The following is a 17,873-nucleotide window of genomic DNA, read 5'->3' as shown; positions in this document are numbered from 1 at the left end:
CAACCAGATAAAGAAACTAAAACATAAACAACTCAGACTCCACATCTGACATTGCTTAAACAAACCCAAACAACCCGAACAGCCACTCTGTTCACCTTCACACCAGTCTGGAAACTCAGAGGAGACGACTTTCATTGACAAAGAACTCAAAAAGCCAAGAAGGATGACCTTTCGAGACATAAGATCTCAACCTTCCTTGTCTTGTGACGCTTTGAGCAATGATCGTTGCTCCTCTATTCTTCTCCACCCTGACTTTTCTTAGCTGGAACTCATCCATCGCAACCAGGGATCTGCTCAATTCCTCCACTTGAAAGCTCAGTTCTGGCCATTGATGCGGCCTTTGACTCGCCAGAAACAGGTCTTTGAAATCACCAGCAAATATGACCTTATGGTAGTGAAGACTATACATAATCTCAACAGCCCACATGAGTGTCGTCCATCTAGCTTCATCAAGATCTCCTATGTTAGAGAAAGCATGTCTACTATGGATAAACACCACCCCTCTGTGATTACGTACCACCCACGCAACACCTAGCAGTTTGGATTTTTTCTCCCTATCAAACCCTATGTTGCACATGATCCACCCTTGAGAAGGAGGAGACCATCTGGGCTTTTCACTTAAGCTTTTTCCGGTCGCATCCACTGACGTTTCTTACTCCACTAGCTGCGACAAGAACCACTCCTCCGCTGCCTCCTTCTCCTTGGCTTGAATCTCTGATGGGTGCCACCGGATGCCATTGAAGATTAGATCATTCCTGCTTTTCCATATAAACCAGATAACCCAAGGCCAAGCTCTGAGATCCTCTACCGCCACCTGATGCGATGGTTTCATATTCAAGAGATAGTTCAAATTCATGAACATGTTACCATCTTGCAGTCCAAACTTAGCCTGAGGGATACCCGATAAGGCCCACACTTGCCTAGCAGGGTCACATTGAAAGAGCATATGATATATAGATTCTCCATCCAAGCCGCACATCCGGCATCTGTCATCAATTTTGATTCCCCTGCTTCTTATCAGATCCGCAACAGGCAACGCCTCACTCACTGCCTTCCATAGGAAGGTTCTGATCTTCGGAGCCATCTTAACCTTCCAAATTTGGTCTTTTATGGGATTGATGGAGGGTAAAGCCAACGCTTGTGGATGTTGTTCTCTGATCTTGGCATCTCTTGCTAGCCAGTAAGCAGATTTAACAGAGAGATTACCGCTTTTGTTGAACTTCCAGGAGAAGTAATCAGCCCTAGCAGTCAATGGCTGCTTTGCCAATATCAGCTCCACATCTGCTGGGATAAAGATAGCCTGAAGCGAGGAAACATTCCACTTTCTGGAGCTGCTGTCGATAAGACTGTCAGCACGAAGCTTGACGTCAAAGGTAACGTTTTTCCTCCAAGGCGCTCTCATCCCCAATTCAGGGTCCTCCACCCACTTGTCAATCCACACTCTCGTGTTTTTTCCCATCTCCCACTTTCCACTTCAATCCCTTTTGTAGCAACTCTCTACCATGAAGAATACTCCGCCATGCGAAGGATGGACGAGTTCCAAATAGTCGCCTCCAAAAAGCTCGACTGTGGGTAGTATCTGCTCTTTAAGAACTTTGCTAGCAAGGATTCAGGTTGATTGATCAATTTCCATCCTTGTTTTGCCAACAGCGCCTGATTGAAGCATTCCAAGTCTTTGAATCCAACTCCTCCCAACGCCTTAGGGAGACAGAGAGAATCCCACGAGATCCAATGGATCTTTTTCTGATGCCCATCAGAGCTCCACCAGAAATTAGCCATCAAACTATGCAGTTTCTTGATCACTGTTTTGGGACATTTGAAACAAGACATGGGGAAGACCGGTAAGGCAGAGGCTGTCGTTTTCAAGAGTATCTCCTTCCCGCCCTGCGACAGCTTCCATAGGAACCAAGCTTCCAGACGACTTTGGGTTCTTTTTTTTAAGTAAGACAGTAGTTTAACTTTCAAAATCGAGAAGCACTCTGGAAGACCCAGATACTCACTTGTTCCCCCTTCATTGTATATGCCAAGAATATTCTGCATAACCGCTCTCTCATCTTCTGGGATCAAACAGCCAAAGGTTATTGACAATTTCTGATAATTAATACACTGACCAGTGGCTGCTCCATAGAAATCCAGAATCTTCTTCAGGTTCTTACACTGATGCTCAGAAGACTTGCAAAGGAAAAGGCTGTCGTCCGCAAAGAGTAAGTGATTAACAGACGGTCCTTCACTTGAGAAGCTCAGACCTGTTAAGAGCCCATTCCTTTCTGCTACGTTCAACAAGTGAGAGAGACCCTCTGTACATAAGACAAAGAGGAAGGGGGATAACGGGTCCCCTTGGCGAATTCCTCTACTTGGAGAGATGAGACCAAACGGCTGGTCATTGATGAGCACTGCGAAGGACACTGTGGTGATACACATCATGATCCAGCCAATCCATATTTCGTCAAACCCCATCGCCTGTAACAAAGCTCTGAGATAGGACCACTCCACCCTATCATATGCCTTTGACATATCCGTTTTCACCGCAATAAACTCTGCAGCCGTCTCAGGGTTCGACTTAAGCGAATGAACCGCTTCATGAGCTATCACAATATTGTCCTGGATCAGCATTTCGCTCACAAAAGCAGACTGGTTGACAAACACCAATTGAGACAAGAATGGCTGGACTCTCCTCACGAGGATTTTAGAGACATTTTTATACAGGACTGAACATAGGCTTATTGGGCGCAAATCCGTCATGTTCTCCGGGTTGAGCACCTTAGGAAGTAAGCAGATGTATGTGAAGTTCCAATCATCCGGTAAAGCCCCTTTCTCAAACACCTCTTGAATTTTTAGTAACAGAGTCTCCAATAGTGTGCCAGAATTGTTGGAAGAACAATCCAGTCATGCCATCAGGGCCGGGAGCACTCTCTGCCTTGATTGAGAAGATAGCTTCACGCACTTCCTCTTTCGTTATTGCACTCGTCAAGCTTCGATTCATAGCTGGCGTCACTTTCGGAGGCATGCTTTGAAAAACAGTCTCGTACGATGTAGGGTTTGACGATGAGAAGAGTTTGGAGAAATACTCAATAGCAACATCAGCCTTGGCGGCATCAAACCACTGATCTTGGCCTTGAGCATCTTTCAGTTTAATCAAGCTTCATCGTGCTCTGTTAGCTTTCACCGAGAGATGAAAAAATTTTGAATTTCTGTCTCCTAACTTGAGCCACGTTTCTCTACTCTTTTGGCGCCAGAAAATTTCTTCTTCCCTATACGCCATCATCAGTTCCTTCTTTAGATTATTGATCACGAACCAGCATGAGTAAGGTTTCGATTGAAACCACTCAAGCCTCTCTTGAAGTAAGTTGATCTTATCTTTGGCGTTGAATCTTCTCTTCTTTTTCCAACCGCTCATGATGTTTATGCAGTTTCTGATTTTCACTGCCACTGAACCCCTGCCACCATGTTTTCTCCAAGCAAGCTCAACTTCTTTTCTAGCTTCAGGGTGATGCAATAATATTTTATCAAACCTGAATTGGCCTTTTTAAGATCAGGGTTAGCCCGCAAGTTTACCAGCACTGGTCTGTGGTCCGAACCTCTTTTTTCAAGAAAGGTTTGGTTGGCACCAGGAAAGCTTCCTCTCCACGCTTTGTTTCCAAAACTTCTGTTCAAGGCAGCACTGTATATATTGCTTCCATCTCGTCCCTGACCAGGTAAATCTGTTCCCCTTGCTGCTTAGTTCCTCCATCTCACATAAGCTCAGCATCTCCGCAAAAGGTTTGAAAGATGAATCAGATCTTCTAGGGCCTCTAATTTTCTCATCATTACAGAGAATTTCATTGAAATCTCCTATGATGCACCACGCTTTTGATCTGCCAAGCCCCATTCTGATCAAATGCTCCCAAATAACACTTCTATCATCTACCGCCGGCTCTCCATAAACACAGGAGAGGAAAAATTCCCAATCACCAAACTTGACAAAACTGTCGATGATATTTTTATCCGAACTTTTAATACATAGGTTGACATTCTTCTTCCACAAAATTGCTAGTCCTCCACTATATCCAATCGGATTAACAGTGTGCACTCGCTCATATCCCAACCAGACTTGCAAATCTACAACTACATTCCGACATTTTTTTGTTTCCATAAGAAAAAGAATCTCCGGAAATTGGTATTGACGCAACTCCCGAAGTCTCTGAATTGTCAAGCCTTGAGGCCTCCCCAAGCCTTGACAATTCCAGCTGAAAATGCTCATTGAGATGGGGGCAATCCCTCATTTGGGATCGCCTTAAGGCACACTGCCTTTGTGTTTGTTTTCTCCTCCACCTCCTCATGTGCGCACTTCCTCTTCTTGCTGATCTGAATCTGCTTGCCCTCTCGCTGTCCAGCACTCTCCTCTAGCTGAACTGCCTTTACCTCTCTGTATCTTTGTTGCCTTACTGACTTTGGAGGTCTTTTTCTAACCACATTTCTCTTTTTGAAATTCCCAGAAGAACAGGGAGCAAACGAGTTTGCTTTGAACACCGTTGGAAGTTCATTAGAGACAGGTTTAGAAACAGCCATGCTAGATTCTTCCTCACACAGCAGAAGTCTACCAGGAGCAGAGAAGATTGATAGAGCCTTCTGAGCTTTGAAAGAGTCTGCCATCAATTTAGGAGGGTAGCTCTGCACACTCAACTGACTGGAGTCACCCACATTCTCTTCATAGTCAAAAACGATCCCTTTTCCTCTGTTAAGGTCGTTAGTGAACTTAGGCGGAGCTTCCAGACTGAGCATACATTTCTGCACCATCGTATCCTTTTCAGCTTCCTCCACAGAACGCCTGACTTTGTCAACCTTCACTTCATGACTCTCTCCAGTGTCTGCCAACAGATATCGTCTCATTTCCTCAAGCACCGCGTTAGCAATCTTAGCTCTACCTGTGGCTGGCTCCACCGCCACTTGATATTCCCTGAGAACACCAAACAGAATGTCTTTTTCAGCTAAGACCAGTTTCTTAGGCTCTCAAGCTAGCCGAGACAGCTTCTCTTCTTGCTTTCGCATCCTCTTGTCTTTTCCTGACCATCAGAGGGCAATAATCCTTCTCATGATTAAGCCTTTGACAGGAGAAGCAACGTTTCTGAATTCTCTCATAATGGAAGCAGATTGTTGCTCTGTTCCTCCTTTCAACGTGACCACCTTCGACTTCCTGAGCGGATTAGCGACATTGAACTTAACTAAAACCCTAATAAAATTTTGGGTTATGGGTTTCAACGGATCAAACGCAACCAGAACTGTCTTCCCAACGAGGTCTCCTAACGCAGTCAGAGCCTCAGAGGTGTAACAGTTGACTGGGATGTTACTGATTTGGACCCATATGGGTATAAATTGCAGGTAGTCTTCCGGGGGGGTTCTCCACCCAACTTTCCAGCACAATGACCCATTCTTCAAAGGTATGTACTCCCCTCTCCAGCACGTCTAACAGGTCATATTCAGTCTTGAAAATGAACTGAAAACGCTCTTGGGATAAAGCTATCCCAAGAACTTTTCCTTCTTTTTGCCATTTGCGAGGCATTCTCCGTATCAGGTTCGACATCTTTTGTCTGTGAGGGTTAAGAATCCTTCCGATAAGGCTGAGCTTGTTCTCCTCTGCTGAGCTGAAGCCAGGGAGTTCAGGCATCACAAACAGCACGTCTTCTTCATCCAACGAAAGAGCCATCAAGGCTTTATCCATAGCCAACGACATTTTTAAAGCTTTTGGTACTCAGAGATCACAATAAATTCTCACCCACTTTCTAACCTTATCTTCAATGAATGAAGAACATGAAGAAAAAACAGTTGAGATTTGAATAAAGCAAGCAAGATATCCTCAAAACCCAAAAAAAGGGTTGACAATTTTGTCTTAAAAGTGTTTCAGACAGCTAATCTCGACTAATGATGAGAGCAACTCCTTAATATCCAACGGATATATGCTTAAGCCCAATAAAGGCAAACGGTAATTTGAGAGAATTTCCTCTCTCTACTCTCTAGAATTTCCTGATTTTTCGAGGACACTTCGACATGTTTTGGTCAACTGTTCCATACAGACATTTTAATGACAAAAAGACCTTAAAACAAAGCTCGGTTTAATAAGATATATAACACGGTTCAATCTAAAATATCAGCAAGGATAATAATTAAAATTGAAATTTTACAATTGCTACCAAATAATTGTAGTTATAAAATATTCAAAAATATCATTCAACCAGATTATATTTAAATCATGAATTACATACAATTGCAATCTTTTCCAATCCATTATATAGCAATTGTAAATAAGATTTGAATTATCTAAATATCTCAAAATTTTATAGATAAATTTCAAATTAATTATAATTTTTAGAAAACAAAATCTTTTGACTATCTTAATTTCAAATCCATGTTATCTCCATAAAATGTTACTTAAATCATTGACTATGTTAATAACTTAACAAGAATTTGAAAATTTAAGCAATCGCATTAACAATGAAGATATAAACTTACAAATCGATGCCAAAAAAAATTTCATCTTGCAAATCACGCATACTATAAAGTATTTAAAAATATTTATGATATTACTATTGTAAATCTTGCAAATTATTCTATTTAATTTAGTCAAAATGTAAATAGGTACACTGAATATTACTATATATTCACCGTCTTTATTGCTTGCCTTAACAACAACCTAAACTATAGCTATAATATTAACCACAAATATTTTGAACTTTCAAATCACGCTTTAGTATCAATATTATCACGCTCAAGTTTTGTTTAATAGATAGAAAAGGGGCCAAGCCCAAAATCCTTACAACAAAGGCCCATGGCCCAATTAACTAAAACCAGAAACAAACTAAAAGATTGGGCCTACACCCACAAGCCCATCACCGACACTGCCCATTCCAACAACACGTGTCGCCTTCTCAACTTCTTGTCTCTTCCTTGCGGTTCACCGAAACCGAAGCAGCTTTACTCCGTAGAGCATATCACGGAGAGCGTCATCGGAGAAACCGAGAGCTCATCCCAATCATCGCACGTCGCCTGCTGGGCATTTAAAGCCCGAGACCCTCAACCTCTGCTTCCTTCTCTTGTCGTCATCTCCGTCACCGGAGAGCATCATCGACTACGAGATCTCATCCAGTCTGACCCGAGCAAACATCTTGGCGACAAGAACCACCATGCGGCTTCCACTAAAGCCAACTTAGTAACCACACCCACAAAGACACGGAATCCAAAACCCAAAAAGTAGAGCTATTAGAGCCTCTACCCTTCGGAGCCAAAACCGAAGAAGACGGAGCACATAAAGCCTCCTCTTCTCAGGAACTAGAGCCGGCGTCGGCGGAGCTGATGGAGCCTCCACCTCCCGGAGAAAAGCCGGCGTCGACAGAACTGTGGTAGCCTACATATCCCGGAAACAAACCTTGAACATGCAAGCCCATCTTCTCACGCCGTGGTCTTCTACATAACCGCGTCTTCCTTCCAAGCGAGGAAACCACCACTGGGGATGGCTCCAATCCAGAACTCAGACAAGGCGATCGGTGGTAAGCGGCGAAGAAGCAGCAGAAGACAATATTTTGACCGAAGGACAAAGGATCCGGCGACGGCATGGACGCTCACGCGCCGGCCGTACGCAGAACCGTTCTCAGATTTACTTTCTCTCTCTTCTCTCTCCAATTCTTTTAATTACTACAAGATTGGTTTGAGACACATTGATAACAGTTTTAAAAAGAGGTTTATTTGGAAACATGGATAACAATTTAAAAAGAGGTTTATTTGAAAACATGAATAAAAATATAAAAAAGAATATAGTAATCTTTGGAAACATTGATAGGGATATATTAAGAAAAGATAATAATTGACTTATGTTATTAATAAATATTGTAAGTATATTATACTATGAAAAATTATTTATTTGGACCAGCTTTAAAATATACGAAAAATGAGCTAATCTAATTACCTAAAAACAACTTTTGTCTAAAATAATCATAAAACAAAATTTAAATTTTATATAGATATTTCAAGTCAAAATAATAACTTAAAGTTGATTTATATCAAAATTGATTCAAAAATATACATATATTCAAAATTTTATTTTTACTAAAATATTTTCCAATAACCAGTATCTAAAAAAATTCAATATATATAAGAAAAATAAAAAGTCCAATTTCTTACAACTTAAATTATGGATTTTATATTTCACATTAAATTTTTAAAATATAATATATGTGATTATTTATATGATGATACGTATAAAATACTATTAATTATATGATTATTTATATAATGGTACGTATAAAATATGATTAATTATATGATGACACAAATATGATATATAATAGTGACTAAGGATGAGCATTCGGGTTTAGTTTGGGTCTGTTTGGGTTTTGGGTTTCCGGAGTCCAAGATTTTAGCCACATTCGAATATTTCTAAATTTTGGTTCAGATTCGATTCAGATCTTTGCGGGTTCAGATGTATTATATAACCAAAATAATATATAATATATAAATTTGAATAGCATATATAAAAATACTTAATCCTAACATATAAATTGGTTTGATTTAAATATTTCAATAGATAATCAATAATTATTTAAGTATTTTTTGTGTTTTGAGTATACTTTAACTATTTTATATATTTACTTTTGGCTATTTGTATATATTTTAAAGTATTTAAACCAGCTTAAAAGTACTATATATATTCTAGATGTTTTTATATAAATTAAATAAAAAATAAAATAAATCTACTTCAGATTCATTCGGATATTCGAAATACTTTCGTTTGGATCGGATTCGGTTTCAATTCTCTAAACAATTTTTTTGAATAATAACGTGTATATTAACGTGTACTTAAAGGAGGAGAGGCGATTACATTAAGGGTACTTAAATATTTTGGATATTTAATCAATCTCGGTTTATGTTTGGTACTATCTTTTGGATCAAGGTTGGTTTGGTTTTGGTATTCGAGTTTTTGTACAACTCTAATATTAACATGAAAAATAAATAGTGATATATTTTATAAAAATTACATCCGCACGGACGCGGGTGTCAAAATTTAGTTTTTATTATTTTTTATGACTTAAATGTGTGTTTTATATTATTATTTTTTATTTTTATATATACTATAATAATTTGTATATGAATATTATTTAATATTTAATATTTTATGTTTTATATACTATAATAAATTTGTATATGAATATTATTTTAATATTTTAAAATTTAGTGACTATAATATATTTATATTAAAGTTTAGGACTGAAATATAAATTATCTAAAATTTAAAAATAAATTTAAATTTTTTTATAAGAATAATCCACAATTAAATCCTGGTTTTGAGGATCTTCTACCTTCAAAATGAGATTCTTAAGTAAAGATGCTCTACATTAGAGCTACACGTGTCTTTAAAATGGTTCATGCACTGCCAAATCCTTTTCGAACAATATGGATTTATAAAAAAGCAATCAAATTCGATATTATAATATAATCAATAAGATAAGCAAACTTCCACCAGTGAATGAAACTTTTTTTTGCGTAAGTACCGTTGCCTAATAGTCAAGGTTTAAAGGCCTTTACACCTAGGTCTGGGGTTCGAATCTCTGGCAACGCAATTTCTACAGGAAGAGGTCTGGGTTTCAATTCCCAGAGAAGACGGATTATGTAGAAAATTAGAGAAAATGTTTACAAGAGATCTTCAGCATGACGCAAGGAGTACCGTCAGAAATGGATCTCATTAGGTGACTCAGAGTGATGCAGTCATGCGTAAATCCTCATAAGATAGGTAGTATTGTCGGCTCTAATATCGTCTATGTAATATTTCTCATAATTTGTAATAGCATAATTAACTAGGCAAAAAATGAAACTTTTTCGAAGGAACTAAGTGGAGCTTAAATATAATGTTGAACCAATTATGAGAAGTTAGGGCATTATCATCAGTAATATCCCCTGTTCTAAATTGCAGGCGTCGAGCCGCTTAATCGGCCGCAAACTCGTATGCTCACTGTGGCGAGTTGAGCCAATACGGTTGTGTTCTATGCCAGACCGAGTTATATCCGCTGAGAACGTATTTTTGTGTTACGCGGCCGTAGAATTTAAAAATCGTGTGAGCTAAAATCGGTTATATTGCTTTCCCATTTGTAAGATTTTTTTTTTTTTTTTGCTTTCCCATTTGTACGATTGGGTCGAGAAAGTATTTTGGTTTACACGAAACTTTTTTTTTCTTCTACTTTTCACCATCTCTGAATCTTATTGTTTGCAGTCTTCATTTTGCAGAAAACAATGGCGGACGGAGAAGAGGAGTTAGAAGAAAGTGGTGTGGTTTTTGGTCTAAAACCGAAAATACCTAGGTTCGACGGTATATAAATCGAACTGAACCGAAGTAAATATGGAATTATAATGGTAGTTATATTTACGAACTGAAATACCAAAAAACAGAAAAATGAACCAAAACCGAACCAATATCCGGATTGAACACCCATAGTTTTTACCCACTCTATTGTTAGTACTTAACTAGATTCTGACCCGCACGCCCGTGCGGGTTTGTTTTAAAATAGTTGTTCAATTTTTTTTCATATATGATTGAATGTTTATATTTTTCCACTTACCAACATTTAATAAATGTTTAATATAATTTAATAGATTATATGAATCTTTTTTATTAATTGTTTTAAATTGTAATTTTTTATTTGTTTATATATATATATATATATATATATACAATAACAGTGAACTATCATTTACTTTTTTGTTTATATATATCATTCCTTTATTATAATAATAATTGTTTTTAATGTGGAACATACATTTTTAGCTCTTAATGGATTATATAAATATTTATTAGATGATATTTTTGTTATAAAATTATACACATTTAATATATATATATATTATATATATATTAAAAATAAGTTCTTTCTGCAATATTTTATATTTAAGCTATATTAGATAAAATAGGCAAATTGCTTTATTATTTTAAAATTATATATACATTTGGGGGCTTTATATTAATCTATTGTACTAATTCTACCTAATGACACAAGTAATCTAAATGGTTAATTATGATATAATAATAACAAAAAAGTTAGCTAACATAATTAATAAATAATGTGTAAGTTCAATTTGATAAACAAACAGATTATTTTCCAGGAAATTGATTAGTTCCTTATAAATAGGTATGTAAAATATTGGTTTTAAATGTAGGTTGCATTGATGATTAAACATTTCTCATTTATTTGATAGTACAAAGAGAATTGATATTCCATATATTAGGTAAGTGCAGATTTTTTTATCTTAAATACTGATATTGTATTAATTAATGTATTTGTTTAAATATAGGAACTATTATTGTTAAAAATGTCAGTAGTGTAGAACCTAAAATCTACATTCAAGTATTTTGTAGTGTTTGTAAGTAAATTAGGAAAGTGACAAAAGAAGTAGGCAACGATATCCTTAGAACACAACGATGTAATCGGAATTCGGTGGACAAAAATGGACTTTTATTGATTAAGAGCTCGAGTACAAAAAATAGCTAAGAGATCGACTATAACAAGGAGGTCGATCAAGAATGAGATCTAAATGAAGCAAGAAAGATGTAAATGTGTGGTGTGCTCTCTCTCTAGGGTTTGCGCTGTGTCCTTTAGCCTTGAAATCCTCTTCCTTTTATAGGTTTGACTCCGCTATTCTTGTAACTGCTTCCGCGACCTTCTCGACTTCGGCGACCTGCTTTTCCACCGTGTTGACGTCGCTGTGGGTTTAATCCTTTTACGGCCCATTTTAAATATAGCCCATTTAGCCTATGTCAAAAATTGGGTCCAACATTTGTCCCCCAGTCTCCTTTCTTTCGATCGAGATGGAAAGAGACGGTTCAGTTTACTTGGTTCGGGAATTGGTTGGATCTTCTTCGGTTTTCAATGTTTCGATTTGTCCGTTATGTTGCACTGCATAACGGTCGTGCGCGTGAATTTCTAAAGCGAAGGAGAAGTGATTATGGCGGTTATAGCGTAGCCTAGGTAATTATTGCGTTCCTGGGAGCCGCAATATAGCCTTTGAGGCTTTCCTTTAAATAGCGATGAAGCTTTGATCTTTCTTTTTTCACTTCCGATCATCTTTCTTTCTCTTGTTCTTGTGATATTTCTTCTTTGCTTATCTTTGCGAGATGTCTTCCTTTTCGTTCCCAAGTCCGACGATCACGCAAGAACATATTGAAAAGTTATACTCCTCGTTTGGAGTAGATCGTGCCCGTGGTCTGTGAACTTGCTTCCGATCACGAGACTCCGGAGACTGTTAGAAACGGGTATGGCGGAGCATATCACTTCTTCAAGTCCTGCGGGCTTTCTTTCCCGATTCCGAGACAGCTGCTAGAGATTCTCGCCGAGCTTGGGATTTCTCTCACGCAGCTATGCCCGAACCTTCTTCGACACCTCCTAGCGATCCTCGTGAGGGCCAGAGAGGAGAAGCTTTTGTTTGAGCTGGAGGAGTTGCAAAGGCCTATATCTCATAAAGCGCAACCAGAAGAATCCTGGGACGTTCTTGGCGTCTCCTCGCCCTGGCCTCCATGTGATTGGTGGGACACCCTATCGGGATGATCAGTGGCGAGATCAATTCTTTGTTTTCATGGTCGACTCATCCACAGTGGGAGATTTTGACTTCTCCCTGCTTCCTCGACGCTGGGTCGAAACTATTGGTAAGGTTTTGAACATTACTGGCGTGTCATCCAAGGAACCTATGCAATTGCTCATTATTTATTATTATTATTTTTTTGTTTAGCTCATCCGAGGTTTTCTCCGGTGTCCGATCAACTTCGAGGAATGGTGGCTGTCTTGAAGCGGGGAACACCGATTGGTCATCGTTTACCGGGAGCGAATTCGTACTTTGAATTCGCTTCCCGTCGGTTTAGGTATAGCTCCGCAGTCTCGGGCTGTGGTCGGGTTGCTCGAAGAGGCCGAGCGTTCTGATCGTGAAGAGCCTACCCTCCGGAAGAAATCATTACCCGGGGTTCTGCTTCGAGGAAGACGCCAGTGGCCTACCCCACTATCTTTGAGCTCCGATTCGGAGGAGGGATGTGCCAGCTCGCGAGCATAGGTTGCTTCGCGAAGTGCTTCACCGAGACCGTCGCAACCTGCTTCCAAGAGTCTCGAAGAGACGGAGAGTGGAGCAGCGATCATTCCCCTCTATATAAGACCAGTTCTGGTCCCAAACATGATGGGACTAGCTCTCAAGGTTTTGGGGCGGCACTCTTTTCTTCCTTGGAGGAAGAAAATGCTTATACCAAGGTCGCTGCCGAATGCCAAGGTTTGATCTAAGCGAACTGTTATTTTTACTGATTCCTGCCTTTATTGCATCGTTTTTTCTGATTATATTTACTTCCAGGTCATGGAGGCTTGTAACGACCTCGTTTTAAAGATGGCGGAGCGTACAAGGACCTCTCAGAGAGATGTGGAGATTGATCGGATCTCCTTTGACTTCAAGAGGATCTCTGCTGAACTCGAGATTGCCAAGCGGGATAACAAGGAGGGGTTGAGAAGATCAACTCCATGATGGCAGAGTGGGTGAAAGTTTGTGATGAGACGTCGGCTTTAGAGGTCGAGGTCGAGGTCGCTGCTCACCAGGTCAAATTGCTGTGAGGCTGAAGCTGGAGGACCGAGACGTTCGCTCCGCTCGTCGTGAGATGTCGCGTCAGTACGGGGGGATTTCTGAGATCTTTAGAAGAGAAGTGGTCCAACAAGGACAGGGAGATGGCCGGCTAGAATTGCTTCAGGAGGTGGTCGCCAACATTAACCTTCTGAACGAGATCAGAGAGGGCAGCTGCGACGTTGATTGGGGAGTTGGCTCGCTTGCAAGATTTGGAGAGAGACTGTGAAGCGGCCGTTGGGTCCTGTCCCTCCTCGAGCTGGACTATCCGAGCTTGATCTTCCGCAAGTGCCGGAGGAGTTGGACCTCGGGGGGCCGTCAAACGCGGGAGGCGATGTTGGCCCTTAATTTTCTTTCTTCTTGATTTTGCTTTTTGTTGGATAACTATGTCATCGCGGATTCCTTATTTTTCCGGGATTTTGTGGGTTCAAATTCGAATTGTTAGGATATTATCTATTTCTCTTTTGATGAGAATATTTTGGTGTTTCGGATTTATTAAAATTCTTTGGTTAAGATACTTGTTGCACTTCGTTCTTTATAAGACCACGAGGTTTCTTACTGGGGTTTTATCCGAGAAACCTGCGAAATCTCTATTCTCTCTTCAATTTAAGCGATTATGTCAACAAGAAGATCGAATCCTCGTGAGGCCGATAAGCCGAGAGGCCGAGTTGGCAGCATCAGTGTGGAAGGATTCGATCCGGTGATGTTAGCGAGGCTCTTACTGAGGTCCTTCGTGAAGAAACCCGAATTCCCTAGGTTCCTTCTAGGCAGGAGGATAAGGAATCTGGCGGCAAGGGCTCGGCCACTTTGTGAAGTCGAGTAGTCCTACTGGCTCGAGGGTCGCGAGCGTCCCTCCAAGAAGGCGAAAACGAATGGTTCTGATATCGCCAGAGTTCTCTTGGCGATGGGGCTGCGAAGCCGTTCCATTGGTAATTTACGCATTCCAAGGATTTTCCGATCATTGGAGGATCTGATAGTGTGGCTCATTTGGTGAGGCACTTTAAGCCTGCTGGTTGCCCACTTCCTTCTCTTCGGAATATGACCGAGCGCGAGGCTTATGTCAAGATGACGGTGGCACATGCCAAGGTCGGTTTGCTTAACTTTTTGTACGCCTTTGTCTGAACTTGTCCTGACTTTTCATTATTTTATAGGCTATGCAGGCTAACATGATTCGCGGCGACCTTGGAGCGACGCCTGCACAGATGTTCCGCGATCTGACGAGCTCTTTGAAGTTAAAAGGGTCGTGAGGGAGCCTTAAGTCAAATCTGAAGCTATTGCGGGAGCGTGATCACACCAAGCCGATCGTTTGTCTGTTACAGAAGAATCGGAGAGCTGAATTGCTTTGCTTCGAGCTCGTCTTCGCATTGCGGAAAACGAGAGGAGTCGACTCTTGAACGAGTTTCTTTGCTTGAGTCGCAGCTAGAGTCAAATGCTTCGAGCATGCCGATGCTCTCCGAAGTTTCGATTCGTGAGGCCAAGAAAGGTTTGACTGATGATTATCAGGGCGTTCTGAGGTCTTTGAAGGAGAAATGGGAAGGCGAACGGTCCAAGATCGAATGATGAGCTCCAGCTTGGGGAGGTTGTCGTGAGGATAGATCTTCTGAAGGAGATAATGGGCAAGAATCTATTGGCCTTTGGTGACGCGAATTGTTCTGGAGAGAAGGAAGTCCGAGCTCAGAGAGTTCGATGTGTCTGTGATGACCGAAGGGCTGGATCTTCCCATGATTCAGAAGATTACTTCGCCAAAGGGGCTTTTGATGGCGATGGGGCGAAGCAAATGGATGGATTGCTTTGGAGATGGAGATTTCGACGTCGGAGAGTAGTTTGTAGGAAGCCGCTCTTCGTTAATTATTTTTCATGTGTTGTCTTTTATTATTTGTTTCTGTTATTGAATTTAATAAAGAGAAGAGTTTGAATGCTTCGTGTTTCTTTTCGAGGGTAGAGTTCCGATTTCTTTTGAACTTTTGATCGAAGAGAGTTAATACTCGTCGATGCCTTGGTCGGCGCAGATTGAGGTTTTTATTAAAAGAATATTGGCGTTTTCAAGCGAAGGACGTGTGCTCAGAGACTTGATCAGGGCCTCGAGTTTACATTTAGTCGTTTATTAAGCGAGAGAATTATATGTTGTAAAACTTGTGTTTTGAGTAGATGGTAAAAAAGATTGCTTTTTTTTTTTGAACTGTTAATTTTATTTACAATCGAATTTTGTTTTGAGAATTTTGTGTAGAAGGCAAAAAATCGACGTAGACCGAAATGGTTCCTCGACTTGGATAGGCCGCTTGCTGCTGCGGGGTGCTCCCTTCTTGGTTTTAAATGTTGGGAGGTGACTGAACTCGTGTCGCGAGCTGCCTACGTACCCTTAAAGGGATCAAGTTCTTAACGTAGTTCAATTGTTTCTCCTTAGTTAAGGGTCGTTTTGGTTTCATCGTGTACGAGTGTTTCATACTGTGTTTTTCGGTATCTATTTCGGTTTTAAGGGAGTGGCTCGATATCTTTGAAGCTCGCGAGGTAGCATGTCCGGGAGCTTCTTGAATTCCGCGAATGGTTTCAATACCTTTCGGGGTTGGGAATTTCAAGCATTGATGGTAAGTTGATGGTACTGCTTTCATACTGTATAGCCATGGTCTTCTAGGGCATTGCAACGGGCGGTGTATATTCGATGAACTCCACGATTTTCCTAACGTGTCCGGCGGTAACTGCGAGCTCGATAGATCCTAGGGAGTAAGTTGTTTCCCCAGCGAATCCGATGAGAGGAGTTGGTACTTGTCTGAGGAGAGTCTTGGTGGAAACCCATTCGTTTTGAAGGCATCGTAGAATAGGACGTCGGCTGAATTCCGGTGTCGATCATAATTCGTGAGAGCTCGCACCCTCTGACATCGAGTCGTAGAACGAGGCATCGTCGTGTGGTTGATCGAGGTCTGCGGTTTCGTTTTCTCGTCAAATATAATTTCGTGGTCAGGGCCGGACAGAGGTTCTTGGATTCTTAAGGGTCTTTTCGGCTCTCCGCTGGTGGGTCTTGATTGAGTTGACGGAGTTGCAAAATTTTGACCCTCCATATATGAAATCGATACGTCGCATGATCGGACTATTTATGGTGGGGGGAAGCCATTTCTTTCTCCATGCGGACTGGTATTGCCTTTGCCCCCAGACAGCTTGTAGTTGGGTTGCTGCATGCTGTTCTTATTTTGGTTCCTGAGTTCGTATGGCCTCATTTCCTCTAAGTGCCTTCTGAGTTCTGTGATTTTTCGGCCGGTTTTGGCTTGGGTCGGCTGTTTTTTCGGTACGAGCTCGAATTCTTCATGGAGTTCGGGGATTTGTATGGTGATTGTTATGCTCTTTTGCGTCGAGGTCACCGTCGTACCCTGGACGTTTGTATCGATCTCGCCTGTCTGTGTTAGCGAGATCATGTCGACCCGCTTTTTGGAGCAGGTTGTGGCGAGTTTGGTAACTCGGCCTCTATCCCGAGCCTTTTGTGGGAAGACGATTTTGGGCTTTCATTTTTTGGAGTCGAAGGGAGTTCGTCCTCTTGGGATTTTTTCTTCTTCCTCCTTTCTCTCTTTTTCGGCAAAGCAGCTTCGGCATTCCTCAGTGGAATGCCCTTTTCATTTGAGGAAATCGCATGTTTATTTAGTCAAAAGTCCATGACCTATTTTTCGTGGAGTTGTCTATTGTGTAGAATGTTGACCTTTGGTCGGTGGCTTCTTAGTTGTCGAGTTCTTTTTACTGGCGCTTTTTGCTTGCCAAGAATTGCTCTTTCAAGTTAGCTACGTCCTCTTCGTTAGGCCGTGAAGTGCGATGCTCGGTGCAGCGCGGTTTGGCTCTGGCCGACATTTCTCTTTGAATTTAGAGAGAACCACACCCATTTTCAGGGCGGCTAGGGCCACCCCGTCGTTTAGGTTTGCGATTTTGGCTTTGATTTCCCTAAATTTGTTTATGTAGGCTCTTAGAGGCTCGAAGGGCGCTTGGTTTAAGGTTCCATAGATCGGCGCTTTGTTCGTTCTGATTCTATGAAACCGAGTATTGCTTTAGGAACGCCGACCCAGCTGTTGTGAAGTTATCAATCGAATTTTCTTCTAGGCCGCGAACCATTATAAGGCGGAGCCCGCGAGGTTCTCTGCGAAGAAACGACAGTAGCCCGCTTCTTTTTCGTTGTCGTTGAGGTGTGCTCTGGATATTGCGAGTCTAAAGGCTCGGATGTGAGCTTTAGGGTCTGAGTTTCCAGAGTATTCGGGAATTGAATTTTCCCAATGGTGCTTAGCTTCATCCCC

At 40.9% G+C, this 17,873-nt stretch overlaps 1 protein-coding gene across 1 annotated transcript; it reads right to left on the bottom strand.

The window, feature by feature from the left end:
• Positions 1–4,236: 4,236 nt before the first annotated feature.
• LOC108824854 (uncharacterized) lies at positions 4,237–5,710 on the bottom strand. The gene is made up of 2 exons (XM_056994853.1): positions 5,448–5,710; positions 4,237–4,936 (listed from the first exon to the last, which is right to left on the bottom strand). Exons 1-2 carry the CDS (start codon positions 5,708–5,710, stop codon positions 4,237–4,239), a joined length of 963 nt encoding a protein of 320 aa, XP_056850833.1.
• Between the last annotated feature and the right edge of the window lie 12,163 nt (positions 5,711–17,873).

The sequence above is a fragment of the Raphanus sativus genome, chromosome 9, assembly GCF_000801105.2.
Source record: "Raphanus sativus cultivar WK10039 chromosome 9, ASM80110v3, whole genome shotgun sequence".
Lineage (NCBI taxonomy): Eukaryota > Viridiplantae > Streptophyta > Magnoliopsida > Brassicales > Brassicaceae > Raphanus > Raphanus sativus.
This window is presented reverse-complemented; position numbering and strand designations above follow the sequence as displayed.

Bases quoted from the DNA above. Each gene is read 5' to 3' on its own strand.
- LOC108824854 (XM_056994853.1), bottom strand. From the start codon at position 5,710: ATGTCGTTGGCTATGGATAAAGCCTTGATGGCTCTTTCGTTGGATGAA. The intron at 4,937-5,447 runs GTTAGACGTGCT...TGGTGTTCTCAG, and splicing joins TTCAAGACTGAATATGACCT to GGAATATCAAGTGGCGGTGG.